Below are 15,400 nucleotides of genomic sequence, written 5' to 3' on the forward strand. Positions count from 1 at the left end.
CAGGCGGACCGGCAGGCGGGCAGGGGGCAGTGGGAGTGAGCACCCGGGGGAGGCGTGGGCCGAGGTGCAGCTCAAATGGGACGGGCCCCCAGCCCTGGACAGATGCAGTACCCAACTTGATGCCGCGCTCCAGCTTCTCTGGTAAGTGCCCCCACCTCCTGTCCCAGGGCTGCAATTGCCCTTCTCCATAATGTTCTCAGAGAAAAGGCCAGACCCCTGCGCTAGCCAAGGCCAGAGGGTTTGTGGCCCCGCCCCCACCCCACCCCTAGGCAACCATTGATCCTGGCCCCACCGGATGTTCATGGGAAAACTAAGATATCTCAAGTGCCCCTGGGGACAGAGACTCCAAGGAGACCTCCCTTTATCTCCCCGGGGCTCCCTCTACCTCTGAGGAGGGTCTTCCCGCCCAGTCTTTCCTCCAAGAGCCCCCTCCCCACGAAGGTCCCCTTGCCTCAATCCATCTGCTTTAAAGAGGCTATCCAGGTTCAAATGTGTGTCTGGACAGCCACAGAGAGACAAGAAAGCCCCTTATTCCTTGAGGGGCTGGTGCCCCAGACCTCAGCCCATTTAAGGAGAGAAAGAAGTGGTTTCAACACCTATTTCTTCCTGCAAAGTGGCCGGAAGCCAGTCGTATAGCCATGGAAATTGGCAAGGGAAGTTGGTGATTAAATTAGCCACCTTATAAATAAAGAGAAGGGGTTGGCCCCAAATCCGGTAGCCCCTGGCCCAGGAGGCTTTGGGAGGGAAGAGGGAAGTTGCAGCAGACGGAAGAAGGGAAGGAGGGAAGGAGGGAAGGAGGGAAGGAGGGAAGGAGGGCTGCACGCTCCACTGCACTTCTGCTGAGCGCAGAGCAGGGAGCGTGAGCAGGAACTGCAGCGCTGCTGATCGAGTGCTCACCGACTGGGGGACTTTCCAGAACAGGCACAGGGGGAGTGAGGAAGCTGGGGCATTGCCGCCCTGCAGCACTCTTAGCATGCCAGGGCTACCTGTCAGGTGAGAGAGGGGTGAGAGGAGCCTGGTCAGCAGTCTTTGCGGGCCCCACGCCATTCTTTCTTGAGCTCAAACCTCATAATAGTGTCCCACATCCCTCTACTGTTTGGGCCCCTTCCTTCCGTTTCCCAATTCCTACTGCCTCTGAGCAGCTGTAGGATCCTTCTAGAGGAAGGTGTAGAGTGGGAAGGAAAGGAGAAGATGCCTCTTAAACTGCCTCTCCTAAGTTCCAGGTGGGAGAAAACGAGGCATGTAGTAGCAAGCTAACTCTGTGAGCGCCCAGAAAGCCTGACACCCGAAAGCCCAAAGGTGACCAGGATCTGCAGCTAGAAAGAAGCCCGGGTATCCCACCTCCATTTAGCCACCCCTTGCCAATTCCAAACCCTTCTCTCCCTGAGGGACCCTGTTGGCACTGAACAGGGTGAGTTAAGGATTGTCCAGTGGTCACTGTAATCACAGTCTTCCTGATTTTGTCCAGACCCCTGGCACCCAGAAACCCACTTTAAGTGAACGGGCTGTGTGTGCCACTCAAGGGCTGCCTTGCTCCCCACCCACCGTGCCTGATAGGGTGCTATCCCCCTGTACTTGTCTACACCTCCCTGGCTCACAGTCTGTCTCTTGTGTGTTGCTCAGGCAGCTGAAGCCAAAGGGACAAGAGATTTCCCTCAGATTCACATATTGGACTTGAATCAAAACACCATGAAGGAGGGACATAAGAGAAGCTTAAGTCTGAGGACCAAGCAACAAAACTCCAAACTTAGGCATCTCTTGGGTCCCTCGCATACCCCAACATCATTTATTGGGGAGGAAGGGTTGCCCTTGGGGTTCCCGTGAGGGGTTCAAACGGCCCCTGTGTCCTGTGCCACAGCTAATGTGCAACTTGGCTGTTGTCCATACAGGCATTCCGGGGAGATTGGATCTTGCTAGTCTAGGGCCTCAGGCTCTGTGCCAGGTTAAGGAGGGCAGAGAGGCAGTAAGTGGGGCCTGGGGGAGCTGAGGCCTGCACAGTTCCCAGCCTTGGGTGACTGACTCACAGTGAGGCCTCTCAAATCTACCCCAAGGCTACAGGTAGATAATATGGGAGGAGAGGGTAGGAAGAGGGGGACAGAGCAGAGCTTGGGGAGAGCATGTAGCAGGGCAAAGGGGCCAGAAGCATTTATGGATCTCAGAGATACAGAGAAAAACCAGTTACAGGGTAACGTTACTTCCTGCTGCTTTCTGTCCCAGTCCCAGTCCCAATAAAACTGCCCCACAGAAATCAGGCTTGACTAGGTTTCCATGAGCTAGTGTCACCTGGCCTGCAGACGCCAGGGCCAGGAGGAGAGGAAAATAGAGATTTTCCAAAGAGGAGTCCCAGGAGGCCCCAGGGAGGTACAGACCAGAATTCCTCCTGGTCTGTGCCCCACTTCCTGGCAGTGCTGAGATGGGCGGCTTTCTCTCTCTCTGCCCTAAGGCAGCCCGGGGAAGTCCAGGGTCACCATCACCTGAAGCCACTTTCCAAAAAGGGACATGTCATCATCTGTTCCAGGATTGAAGAGGGGATGGCTGCAGACACGGTAGCTCCAAAGCAAGCCTGGCCCCCGTGGCCCCCTCTCCTTGTCTTGCTCCTCCTGCCCAGAGGGAGCAGTGGTGGCTGCCCTGCTCTGTGTGACTGTTCCTCCCAGCCCCGGGCAGTGCTCTGTGCCCACCGGAGGCTGGAGGCTGTGCCCGGGGGACTCCCACTGGACACTGAACTCCTGGACCTGAGTGGGAACCGCCTGTGGGGGCTTCAGCAGGGGATGCTCTCTCGCCTGGGCCTGCTCCAGGAACTGGACCTCAGCTACAACCAGCTGTCTACCCTGGAGCCAGGGGCCTTTCACGGCCTGCGAAGCCTACTCACCCTGAGACTGCAGGGCAATCGCCTGCGAATCATGGGGCCTGGGGTCTTCTCGGGCCTCTCTGCCCTCACCTTGCTGGACCTCCGCCTCAACCAGATTGTCCTCTTCCTTGACGGAGCTTTTGGGGAGCTGGGCAGCCTCCGGCAACTGGAGGTTGGGGACAACCACCTGGTGTTTGTGGCTCCAGGGGCCTTTGCAGGGCTGGCCAAGCTCAGCGCCCTCACCCTGGAGCGCTGCAACCTCAGCACAGTGCCCGGCCTGGCCCTGGCCCGGCTTCCAGAACTAGTGTCCCTAAGACTCCGAGAACTGGATATCGGAAGGCTGCCAGCGGGGGCGCTCCAAGGGCTGGGGCAGCTAAAGGAGCTGGAGATCCACCACTGGCCAGCTCTGGAGGCCCTGGAGCCTGGGAGCCTGGCTGGACTCAATCTTAGCAGCCTGGCCATCACCCGCTGCAATCTGAGCTCCGTGCCCTTCCAGGCGCTGCACCACCTGAGCTTCCTCACGGTCCTGGATCTGTCTCAGAACCCCATCTCAGCCATCCCAGCCCGAAGGCTCAGTCCCCTGGTGCGACTCCAGGAGCTTCGACTGTCAGGGGCCTGCCTCACCTCCATCGCTGCCCATGCCTTCCATGGCTTGACTGCCTTCCACCTCCTGGATGTGGCGGACAATGCCCTTCAGACACTTGAGGAAACAGCCTTCCCTTCTCCTGATAAACTGGTCACCCTGAAGCTATCTGGCAACCCCCTGACCTGTGACTGCCGCCTCCTCTGGCTGCTTCGGCTCCGCCGCCGCCTGGACTTTGGCGCGTCGCCGCCGGCCTGCGCTGGCCCTAGGCATGTCCAGGGGAAGAGCCTGAGGGAGTTCTCAGACATCCTACCTCCAGGGCACTTCACTTGCCAACCAGCCCTGATCCAAAAGTCTGGGCCACGATGGGTCATCGCAGAGGAGGGGGGACGCGCTGTTTTCTCCTGCTCTGGGGATGGAGACCCAGCCCCCACTGTCTCCTGGATGAGGCCTCCTGGGGCTTGGCTGGGAAGGGCTGGGAGAGTAAGGGTGCTCGAGGATGGGACGCTGGAGATCCGCTCGGTGCAGCTCCGGGACAGAGGGGCCTATGTCTGTGTGGTCAGCAATGTCGCTGGGAATGACTCCCTGAGGACCTGGCTGGAAGTAATCCAAGTTGAGCCACCAAATGGCACACTCTTTGACTCCAACATCACCATGCCAGGGGTCCCGGGGCCTTTCTTCCTGGACAGCAGAGGGGTAGCTATGGTGCTGGCAGTCGGCTTCCTCCCCTTCCTCACCTCGGTGACCCTCTGCTTTGGCCTCATTGCCCTCTGGAGCAAGGGGAAAGGACGGGTCAAGCATCACATGACCTTTGACTTTGTGGCACCTCGGCCCTCTGGGGATAAGAACTCTGGAGGTAACCGGGTCACTGCCAAGCTCTTCTGACCTTTCCTTTCACACTGGGGACCCAGTCACATGCCAGCTTCAGATACCACAGGGGAAAGGAACCATGGCCGCTTGGACCAGGACCCAGTCCCAAGCAGCACAGGCCTCCCATACCTCCTACCTGCACCACGCCCACAGCTATGCTGTCTCCTGACAGAGTCTGACTCATGCCTTTGCAGTTTGAGGACAGCACTGTCATCTCTTCCCTGAGGGACCCAGGGGGCTGGCATATAGATCTTGTAGTCAGCCCAGCCCTTGCCCCACCATACACAAAGCTGGAAATATAACCAAGGCTCCAGTCTGCTAGTCTAACCACCAGGCTTCCTTTACACACAGTTACACGCTTTACTAACCAATACCAATGGCCAACCACAGCTCTAAGATTATTTCCGAGGAAAGTGCCACTTGCTTCTCAGAGTCTCCGCTCCTCAGTCAGGTGGTCTCCCTCTCCCTCTACTCCATCCCCTCCCCCAGGCACAAGGAACTAGGGCCTCGGACCTCAAGCTAAGGAGAAGATGTGAGTGTGGGATGGGAGAGAACAGACTACACACTGGCACCGTGTCGCATGAGCCTCCACCCCCTGCCTCTGTCTGTCACGTCATTAAACCTGCTGCCCAAAGGCCATGACAGTAGCAGCCCAAACTAAACGTGATTTCTGGAGTTTTCTTTACTTCAGACTTTTCCTGTCCCTTATTGCTGTCACATCTCCCCCTTCTTACCCTTTCTGCCCACTGAGCGTGTATCCAAATAGCCTTGCCTGAATTTAATAAACAGGGGTTTATACAGAAGGTGACCAGCCAGGCGTGGAGAGAGCAGCTCTCCCAGCCCATTTCAGTTTCACCCTTTCTCCTACTCTCCAGCTCTGGGGCAGGAGAAGCAATCCTCCACCTCCCAAGGGATCCATCCCTCTGCACAAATTCCAACCCAGGACACCCAGCTCGGGCCCTCCTTTCTCATTCGTGGTGGAATCTCCCCATCATTCCTGTGTCACAGATCCCTCCTGCCCTTGAGGGAAGGCAAGAGGGGAACTCCTAGAAAATGACTTAAAAAAGCAAGAATCTGCCCTTGTCAAAGGAGGGAGACCCAGGACACAGCAGGAATGGGCTTGGAGGCACAGGGCAGGAGGGGCGCTGAGAGCTATAGTGAAAAGTAGAGGCAAGAGGCAGCAGCAGGAAAAAAAGCCTCCTAGTTCATTTCCACTACCGTTCTGCAGTTTCCCCAGGCCCTGTGTTTCGTGCAGCCCCAGCGGGGAGCTGTCTCTGGAGAGAGGTCACTGTCTGACGGAGACCTTTGATGCAGAGGCAGGGTGGGAGGAGGTGCTGACTGCCTCTGAGTGTGCTTCAAACAGAGGGCAAAGCGGAGCCAGAAAAAGTAGAGATGCAGAGAGCTCAGGGGACAGCAGCCTAGACATCCTCAGCAGGGGAGGAGTGGAGGGAAAGAAAGGGAGCAGGGAGGAGGGGCTGAGAAGAGGCACAGGGGGGCCCTGGAAAGCCTCTCTGCAGCAGCATCTGTGGGGCGTCCACCCTCAAGAGCCCCCACCCACCCTTCACCAACACCACCAAGCATCATGAGCGTCCTAGCTGATTCCTGCTGCTGTTGTCCTTGTTCCAAGGAGGCCACTCATGACAGTCCCCAACAAGTGAGAGGAGCTCGCACCAGGGGGACACGGGGGGGGGGGGGCTTAACCACCAGGGTAGCTCCTCAGGGGAGCAGAGATGAATGTGAGAAGCCGCCGTTTGGAGACTGAGGCTGGAGAACCAACAACCTTGAGAAATGGGTATCCTTGAGCCTCCAACCGTACCCCTGCAAGTACATACAATTTTCTACACACCCAACAACCTCCCTCTCCCGTTTATAAGACACCAGAAAGGCTGCCCTGGGGGTCACAGCCCTCTCCCTCTTTTCCAAATTCTCACCAGCATCTCATGAGGTTGGGAGCTGGGGGTCAGGTGCTACTGTTTCTCGCTCTAGTTGCCCACTCTGCAATGCAGAGAAGAGCGGAGCCGCACTGCTGCTCAGAGAAATCTCTGAGAAGCACCTGAGGCAGTGGGAACAGATGACACAGGTGACGTGTCTGGAGCAGGAGACACCGCCGCCCGTGTCCCAGAGTCTCCAGGGCAGCCCAGCAGAAACAGAATTCAAGTCACATATGTAAGTTCAAATTTTCTAATATCACATTTAAAAAGCAAAAAGAAACAGATACAATTTATTTTAATACATTTTATTTAATTTAACCTAATATACCCAGACTATTATTTCAACATATTATCAATACAAACATTAGTAATAAAAATTTTTACATTGTTTTGTCATATTAGGTCTTTGAAATCCAGTGTATATTTCACATAGCACATTCCAATTCGAATGGTAAATTTTTACTATAAATATCTGATCTGTATTTAGGTTTCATAAAATTCACTGTTGAAAAATTTGATTCACACATCCATATTAAAAGTTTTCCAATAACTCAAGAATTGGTTGTCACATTTACATTACTTAAAATTAAATAAATGTAAAATTCCACTCAGCTGCACCAGCCATCAGCTGCATTGCACTTGCTCAATGGCCCCTTGTGGCCAGTGTATTGGACAGCACAGCTCCAGACACTACAATTCTGGGCACAGACTAGGACCTCCTAGGCAGAGATGGGCAAGTATCCCTCAAGAAGCACATTGGCCGGGCCAGAGTGGTTAGGCAGTTGAGCATCGACCTACGATCCAGGAGATCATGGTTCGATTCCCAGTCAGGGTCAGGGCGCATGCCCGGGTTTCGGGCTCAATCCCCAGCAGGGGGCATGCAGGAGGCAGCCGATCAATGACTCTCTCATCACTGATGTTTCTGTCTCTTTCTCCCTCTCCCTTCCTCTCTGAAATCGATAAAAATATACATATATATAATTTTTTTTAAAGCACCACATTGGAGCTAGGGGAAATGCCTGTGGAGTTACCCCTCACTGCCACCCCTTATTTTCCATAACAGCTTTTCCAGAGACCTTCAAGAAGTGAAGCCCCTTAACGTAGCAGGGTTACTCAGATGAGCACTTCCACAGCTTATACAATCAGCAAGCCAGTCCTCATCACGCCTGTCTAGGAAGGCTGCCCTACCTCAGGTGTGACTGCACAATTTGGTGTGTGTGAGTCAACAAGTGTGAGTGCAACCAGGGACACAGGAGGTTGTGTGTGTATATGTGTGTGAGCGCGTGCATGTGCAGGGATGGTCTGGTCCACATCTTTGGGGTAATCCAATGGAGTTCTTCCCAGGGTGGGACAGAGGTGGAGAGATGAAAAAAAATAACATTTATTGAGGACCTATTCCATGTCAGTGGCTTTATCTTTGTTTCCTTATTTAATCCTCACATCAATCCTATAAGATAGGGCATCTTAGATGATGGAACTAAAGGTCAAATAGATTAAGTACCTTGCTCGAGTACTCGGGGCTAGTTAGTGAGGGAGCTGCATTTGAACTCAGGGCTCACTCAAAACCCAAATGCCTCCACCATGCCACTATCCTGCTCTCGTCACTGCATGCTCTTGGGACCCTTCCCCAGGGCCTCTCAGTGCAGGACCTGACCTGCGAGAAAGGTAAAGTCCAGGGGTCATCTTGCACCCCACTAGCTCTGGACTACTTTTTCAGGGGGGTTGGGGTCCGTTGTTAATCCTCACCTTCCTTCAGTAACTCTAATGCAACTGATTCAGGAAGCTGAGGGTTGGTTGGTTTTTTACTCTCTTCTCAGTCCCCTCTCCCAATGTCCTTGCTGCCTCTTTCCCAGGGACCAGAAGAAAGCAGCAGAAATTCCAAGGATCAGATGGACTGAAATGAAATGCCTGGCTGCCAGCAACAGTGGACATTCTTCTTTGGGTCTGAACAACTCTTTTACCTTTTTAAAGGTAAAAATAGCTATAGCAATTAAGGCACTCAAATACCAAGGAATAATCTTAAGAAATATGTAAATTCTATATGACAAAATCTTTAAAACACTACTGAATGGACATCAATGACTTAAACATGTATATAGGAATAGTCTATATAATAATTCTCCCTTAGGTAATCTAAAACTATGTCTTCTGATCAAAAGAGCCTTAACAATATATTGAAAAGTAAACTGTGGTATATCCCCACAATATACTACTACACAGTAATGAGAATGAATGGACTAAAACTACACACAACAATATGGCTGAATCTCACAAAAATAACATTGTGCAAAAGAAACCAGACACCAAGAGTACATACTGCATGATTCTCTTCATATAAAAAACAGGCGAAACTAGTTTCTGCTATCAGGGGTCAGTAGAGTGGCTACCCTTGAGGGGCACAGTGATTGGGAATACTGGAACATGGCTGAAGAGATCAATGGAACATGAAAACCCCCAAACAGACCAAGATACATATGGCTCTTTGAGTTTTATAAAGACAGCTTTCAAAAACCGTGGAGGAAATATGGGTTATTCAATAAGTAGGGTCAGGTAAAACAAACAAAATAAACTTAGAGCCCAGCCTGTGTGGTTCAGTGATTGAGCATCAACCCATGAACCAGGAGATCATGGTTCGATTCCCGGTCAGGGCACATGCCTAGGTTGCAGGTTCAATTCCCGGTCAGAGCACATGCCCAGGTTGCAGGCTCGATCCCCCCGCAGGGGGCGTGCAGGAGGCAGCCGATCAATGACTCTCTCTCATCACTGATGTTTCTATCTCTCTCTCTTCCTCTCCCTTCCTCTCTCTGAAATCAATAAAAACATATAAATAAATATAATAGAGTTCTATCTCACACCTTTACACCAAAATAAATTCCAGGTGAATCCAGTATTTAAATATACAAAAAGACACTATGAAAGTATTTATGAAAAACAGAATAATTTTTAAATAACCTTAAGTAATAGGAGGCTTTTCTTTTTTTAAAAAAAATATGTCTTTATTGAGTTCAGAGAGAGGAAGGGAGAGGGAGAGAGAGAGATGGAAACATCAATGATGAAAGTCATTGATAGGCTGCCTCCTACATGCCCCCTGCCGGCAAGCCCGGCCGGCATGTTCCCTGACTGGGAATCGAACAGCCATCTCCTGGATCATCGGTGGATGCTCAGCTGCTAGGCCATGCCGGCTGAGTGGCCTTTCTAAATATGATATAAAACCCAAAAGTTAGCAAAGAAAATGCTGACAAGTTCAACTACTTAAAAATAAAAAATATTTGCATAGCAAAAAAGGTCACCACAAACACAGTAAAAAGACATAGGACAAACTGGAAACAGAAAAATATATCTGTAACTTATACAAAGATAAAATATTAAAATATGAACAAAGTATATGAACAGACAATTTACAGAATAAAATACAATTGCCACTTAACATATTAAAAGACGCTCAACCCTAAAAGAGAAATTAAAATTACAATGAGATATTATTTACATTATCAGATTGTCAAAAATCAAAAAGTTTGTTAACACAATGCATAAGCATGTTGATGGGATAGAAAATTAATAAAACTTCCATGGAAGGCAATTTGGCAATACTATATATACCAATATCCTTTTAAACATTGCAGGTGGAATGAAAATGAGAAAAATCTTTGTAGGAGGAAAGCAATTTGCAAAATTGCATCTATCCAAATGAAAGAAAAACAACACACACAATTCTCTGACCTAGTGTTTGCAGTCCCACGTATTTATTATACAGGTATGCAAGAGCCAGAGGAAATATACTTGGGTATATTTGCAAAGTATGGTTAAATATGTCAATATATCCCTCAGGCTTACTATGACTTTACTATGAGGCAGATACGTATGTACTGCTACGAAAAGACATCTAGTCTATACAAAAGGAAATTGTGAAATAGTATGTATAATAGGTTATCAACTGGTTAAAAATATATATGCATGTTTAGAATATTTTATGAAAATTCACAAAAATCTGGTAATATTGGTTGCTTCTGCGGGAAAGAAGACTTATTCATTGTAATAGCCTTTATTCCTTTTGAATACTGTATAATGTGCACGTGTTACTTATTCAAAACACATATATTATAAAAATTAATACAAAACGAAAAAGTGGGTATCAAAGGTATCTCTTGAGCTGACCAAAGATACAATCTTGCGTTCATTCAACGTTCACCGAGTGCTCATCATGCCCCAGGCACTGTGACAGAAGCTAGTGCAAAAGATCTCCACTTTGCAAGGCGCGCCCAGCCCCTGATCCCCAGGGAGAGCCCCAGTGCGGGGCGGGCGCCGCGGCCGGGAGGGGCGCGGGGCCCGCCCGCGAGGCTACCCGCCGCGCAGAGGCCGTAGCGGGGCCCAACCGTCCCTAACGGTCCGGGACCCTGCCGGCGGCCGGCATGCACTCTTCCCAAGCAAACCGCGGCTTCCAGAAACCTACCCCCTTTCTCCTCCCCCACAGAAACGGCCCCCTGCGCTCGTCGCGGGACCCGCTTCCCTCTCCCCCCAGGGAGGGCAGGCCCCCGGCTCCCTTACCACCGAGTGCTCAGAACTCCGGTCCTTCATCTTTCCTGCTGTCTGTCGGTCCTCACCGGCTGTTGAGCGAGGAATTGCGGACCCTCGCTCTCGGCCGCGCAGCTCCTTCCCCTTGACTTTCCAACTCGACGAACCCTATTTTATGGGTCGTCGCCCCCCTCCCCCCAAAAATGTTTTCCTTGTCTCCCGAGCCCATGTCGCGGTATGGGGACCGATCGAGGCAAACAAGTAGCGGTCTATCATGAGACTTTTTTCCCAAAGGCCCCTGGGTTGTGGGGTGGCACTCGCATTGTGCAAAGGCACCAATTTTGTGCGAACGACGACACGCTTATGATTCAAGCCCCTCGCTGGCACCGGGATCCCACCACGAGAGCGCAGATTTTTCCCACCGAAGGCTCGTGTGGAAGCCTCCTCGGTAATTGGCCGCGAGGTGGGCAGGAGGACTCCGCGAAGCCTCTAATTGGCTGATTAATTCTCAGGAGGTGCACCCTTCAATTAATAGTCTGTTTCCCTGGGTCCTATTGGCTGATGTGGTGGGCCGGCCTCGGATTCCTTCCGGGTAATTGGGTATCAGCACGCAGCCGCCCCTCGATCGGTTGTGGCGGGGAATGCGATTGGTCGGGCTGCGAGCCGGGCGTTGATTGGTGCGGACGGGCTGCGGGGGCGGGGAAGCGGCGGCTGAAGCGAGGTCCGCGGGGCTGTGAGTGGGAGGAGGCGTGCGCGACCGCAGGCTCGAGGCGTGGTGAGGGCGGCGACCCGGAGCGGAGGCGGGGGGAGTGGGAGAGGCTGGCTGGGGGCGCCCCTGGCCACGGAGAGACGAAAACGTGGGGCTGAGGAAGGGAGGCGTCCGAGCGCGCCCCGGCGCGGCCAGGGTGCGGGGCCCGGGGGTGGCCGCCTGAGCCCGGGTGGTGAGGCGCTGTGGGGGGCAGCTTTCCCCCCGGGGACGTAACCGTAGCCGAGAAGGTGCGCTGGGCCCGGGATTAAGACAGCGGACGCGATGCCAGAGGGTTTGCCGGTTCGGACTCTTCACGGGCTGGTCGTTTTTCGAACCGCCCTCAGTTTGTTTGCCTTTTATTTTCCCCTGCCTTTTCTTTAATGGGGAGGGGGGTGTTTTTCCAGTTTCCCTCCTTACCCCTTAATGCAGATACCATGGTGGGTTTTGGCTGAAGACTCTCGTGCCGAAGATAAAATGTTTAGAGGCTTCTCAGCGTGAGAGAAATGGTTTGGGGCTTTTTTTCACTCACTGGTGTAAAAATAAATGTAGCGAGGGTGGTCGAATGAGGTACTTCAATTCAGCAAGCCTGTCACCAGGTTTTCGGTACTTTGTAGCTTCTGGTTATTGGGAGATACTAGAATGAGAGATCCTTTCCCTATGGAACGAACTCTCAGGGCGATTTGACTCCTAACTTTGTTGTCAAAAATGATAGTATAGAAGTAAGCCTATCAGATAGTTGTTAGCAGCTGTTTAATACAAATGTCAGGAAGCTTTGACGTTAGCTTTTACTGAAAACCGTCACCTAGCTACGCTTTCACCTTGAAATGATCCACACGTGTCCTCTTTTCCTTACCCAGCCTCCCCTAGGAATTATGGTCTTAAATTCTGATCTCTTCACATTCAGTTTGAAGTAATAAAGTCAAACACAAGCTAGCATTGAGTACTACTCAGTTATCCCCGTTTCCAGCATATTATTTCCCCCTTTTATGTCTTTTTTCTGAAGAGAAACTTAGAACAGTGTGAAAGAATGTGTCAATTGTTTAAAAAAAAATTAAAAAACTAGATCAATCAAGTAGATATTTATTCTTTGAGACATCAGCTGGTAACTCATTTAGCACAAACTTCATTTGTAATATCCAAAGAGGAGTTCGTGAAATTTAGCTTTTGGTTCAAATAGAAGTTACCCAATAAATGTATCCTTGTCACAGACATTCATCTTCCTACCACCACCCCCCCACCACCACCGCCACCAAATCATCAATATTCTCTGTCTCAGATGCTACAGTCTACCAGGTGCTCAAATGAGAACCCTGGTAACCAGCTCCTTGGCTCACCCCTCTAATGTTTCCAGAAATCAATTCCTAAGTCTTATGCATTCTACCTATTAAAACTCGCTAATCCATCTACTTTTCTCCATTTTTATCTTTGACATCTGTACTAGCTTCTGAATTAGTTTCCCTACCCCCACTGTTCCTGCCTTCAATTCATTCTCACTACAGACACGGCTGTTAATAAAAAATTACGAGCAATGCATGTGCTGTGAAGGGATGTTTGGAGTACTATGGAAGCCCATAGCAATGAAACCCAGCATAGTATAAGGTTCAGGACTAAGGGGATTTGGTTGCAGAGCTAGAGAAATATCAGATATCCTTTTGCCTTGATCCTGATAGTTTCTGAACTGGGGGCGGGGGGGGGGGGGGGGGGGGGGGATTGCTATTAGTCCTGTGAGTCTCCTTAAAGAGGTGCCATTTGTGACTGGTCTGCAAATCACATTGTGTGGAAATGACTAATTAGCTGTGTATCCGTAGGGAAGTTTCTTTATCTCCCTGGGCCTCAGTTTCCCCAGTTGCAGCATTATTAGTGGAACTGGGTCACTTCTGTAGCCCCTTCCAGTTCTAAAATTCTATAATTCTTTGTTCGATAAGCATGAATTATGGCCAGAGAGGTGGTGTTAAAGGCAGACAGCATTAGAGTTGGGATGGAATTACTGCGCTGTTCACAGGTCTGGATTTGTTTCAGTTTCCCCAAGGCTTTGACACCTACAAACTGCTGTTTGTCAAGATAAGACCTTCCCTGCCTGACAGGAAGCTATTTGAAGGCAGCTACTAACTCTGCCTGAACTGTTGTATCCCCAGGGCCAAGCACATATATAGTAATATATTTTTTGCTTTGAATGCAGAAGATAAATGATTTGCATTTTAATGGGGTGGTTTTGCACCTGTGCACCATCTAAGAAATAAACCTTTTAAATCTAGCTCCTCCCAGCTGTTGCATTAACCAACAGCTGTTACATTAACCAAAAATTTGGATTGTCTTTGCATTGCTGTGTAATTAGTTGTTTTGGTGTTGATCTTTCCTACTAGACTATTTCAGGGCAGGAGTTGTTATTCCTCATTGTGTTCCACACATACTCAGGGCACATTCATAGTGAAGACAAGCTTTGCACTTTAAAGGCTGTATGAGAAAATACATGAAGTAACCAGCAGATAAAAGAAGCGAAATCTTTTTTAGACATCCAGAATAAACCATATCTTAATATAGGAAAATGGCAGTTCTTTTGGCTCAAGAATTACTTCTGCAAAAAAAAAAAAAATCTCCTTTATTAAACCAAGCTTGTTTTCTTTTCTTTGGTATATAAAAAGATGTTTACATGATACCACCCAAACTTTCACAGAAAGTGTAGACAGGTTTTCTATTTTGCCAGGGATACCAGATGGGCTAATGAGCAAGACTAGGAAGACAGGAGTGACACATGTCAGAGCCAAGGATACAGAAGAGAGAGCATCATCCCCCTGTAGTAGAGATGGGGTGAGAATATAATGGTAGGCAGAGATCAGATTGCAAAGAACCTTTTATGCCATTGATGAGTTCACATGCAGGCAACACACGAACTGAAGAAGGGAAAGTTTGTTCATTCAACAAATGATTATTGACCAACTATCAATCGGCTACCGTTTACTCAGCACCAGAAGCGACTGGAAGGTTTTGAGCAGATGAGTCATGTTATTTGACTCCAGCTATTGTGTTGAAAAGAAGTTGAATGAACAATGACAGGTGCAGGGACATCATTAAGAAACAATTGCAATAAATCTGCGCAAGAGATCATGGTGGTTTAGAACAGATGGTGGTCATAGCATTGAAGAGGTAAAAAGTGCTCAGGTTCTGGGTAGCTTAGAGACACAATGAATAGGGTTTGCTGACTGGCTGGATATATTATTTGAGGGAGAGGATGACAGGATATTTAGCCTGAGGGACTCAGAGAAGGGCGTTCCCATGTACTGAAATGACAAAGGCTTAATACTGGAAGGGGTGAGATCAGGAGCTCAGTGTTGTACCTATTAAGTTTGAGATGTCTCATATGCAATTGGATATACAAACCTGTTGTTCAAGAGAGTGGTCCAACTGGATCTATGAATTTGGGAGTTATCATCATATAGATGGGATTTAAAGCCAAGCTGAGAATGAGACTTGATGAGATCACCAAAGAAAGAGGTAGAACAGAGAAGGAGGCAAAGGACAGAGCCCTGGGGCACTCTGGTGTCTAGAGATTAGAAAAAGGTGGAGGAACCAGCAAAGAAAACTGTCGAAGCAGCCAGAAAGGGAGAAGAGCAAAGAAAGTGTCCTATTGTGGAAGCCAAGAAAATGTTTCGAAGAAGAGGCAATCACTAGCTGTACCAGACACTGGGGCAAGTTCAGGTAAAACGAGAACTGAGAATTGATCATTGGATTTAGCAGTGTGAAGTCACTGACTTTGGCAGGAGCTGTGAGAGTGGATTGAGAAATTGAGCACAGAAGTATTAGCACTCTTGAATTTTCCTGTAAAGCAGGGTGGGGAACCTTTTTTTGCCAAGGGCCATTTGGATATTTAGAACATCATTCTTGGCCCATACAAAATTATCAACTTAAAA

The 15,400-nt window shown here is 49.7% G+C and overlaps 1 protein-coding gene across 1 annotated transcript; it reads left to right on the top strand.

Moving 5' to 3' along the window:
- The first annotated feature begins 68 nt into the window (after nucleotides 1-68).
- On the top strand, nucleotides 69-4,664 carry LINGO4 (leucine rich repeat and Ig domain containing 4). Its single transcript, XM_016217592.2, has 2 exons — nucleotides 69-141; nucleotides 2,519-4,664. The coding sequence occupies exon 2, from the start codon at nucleotides 2,532-2,534 to the stop codon at nucleotides 4,314-4,316; it is 1,785 nt and encodes a 594-aa protein (XP_016073078.1). The 5' UTR covers nucleotides 69-141; nucleotides 2,519-2,531; the 3' UTR covers nucleotides 4,317-4,664.
- The last annotated feature ends 10,736 nt before the right edge of the window (nucleotides 4,665-15,400 follow it).

Source organism: Miniopterus natalensis, chromosome 19 (assembly GCF_054644295.1).
Source record: "Miniopterus natalensis isolate mMinNat1 chromosome 19, mMinNat1.hap1, whole genome shotgun sequence".
Lineage (NCBI taxonomy): Eukaryota > Metazoa > Chordata > Mammalia > Chiroptera > Miniopteridae > Miniopterus > Miniopterus natalensis.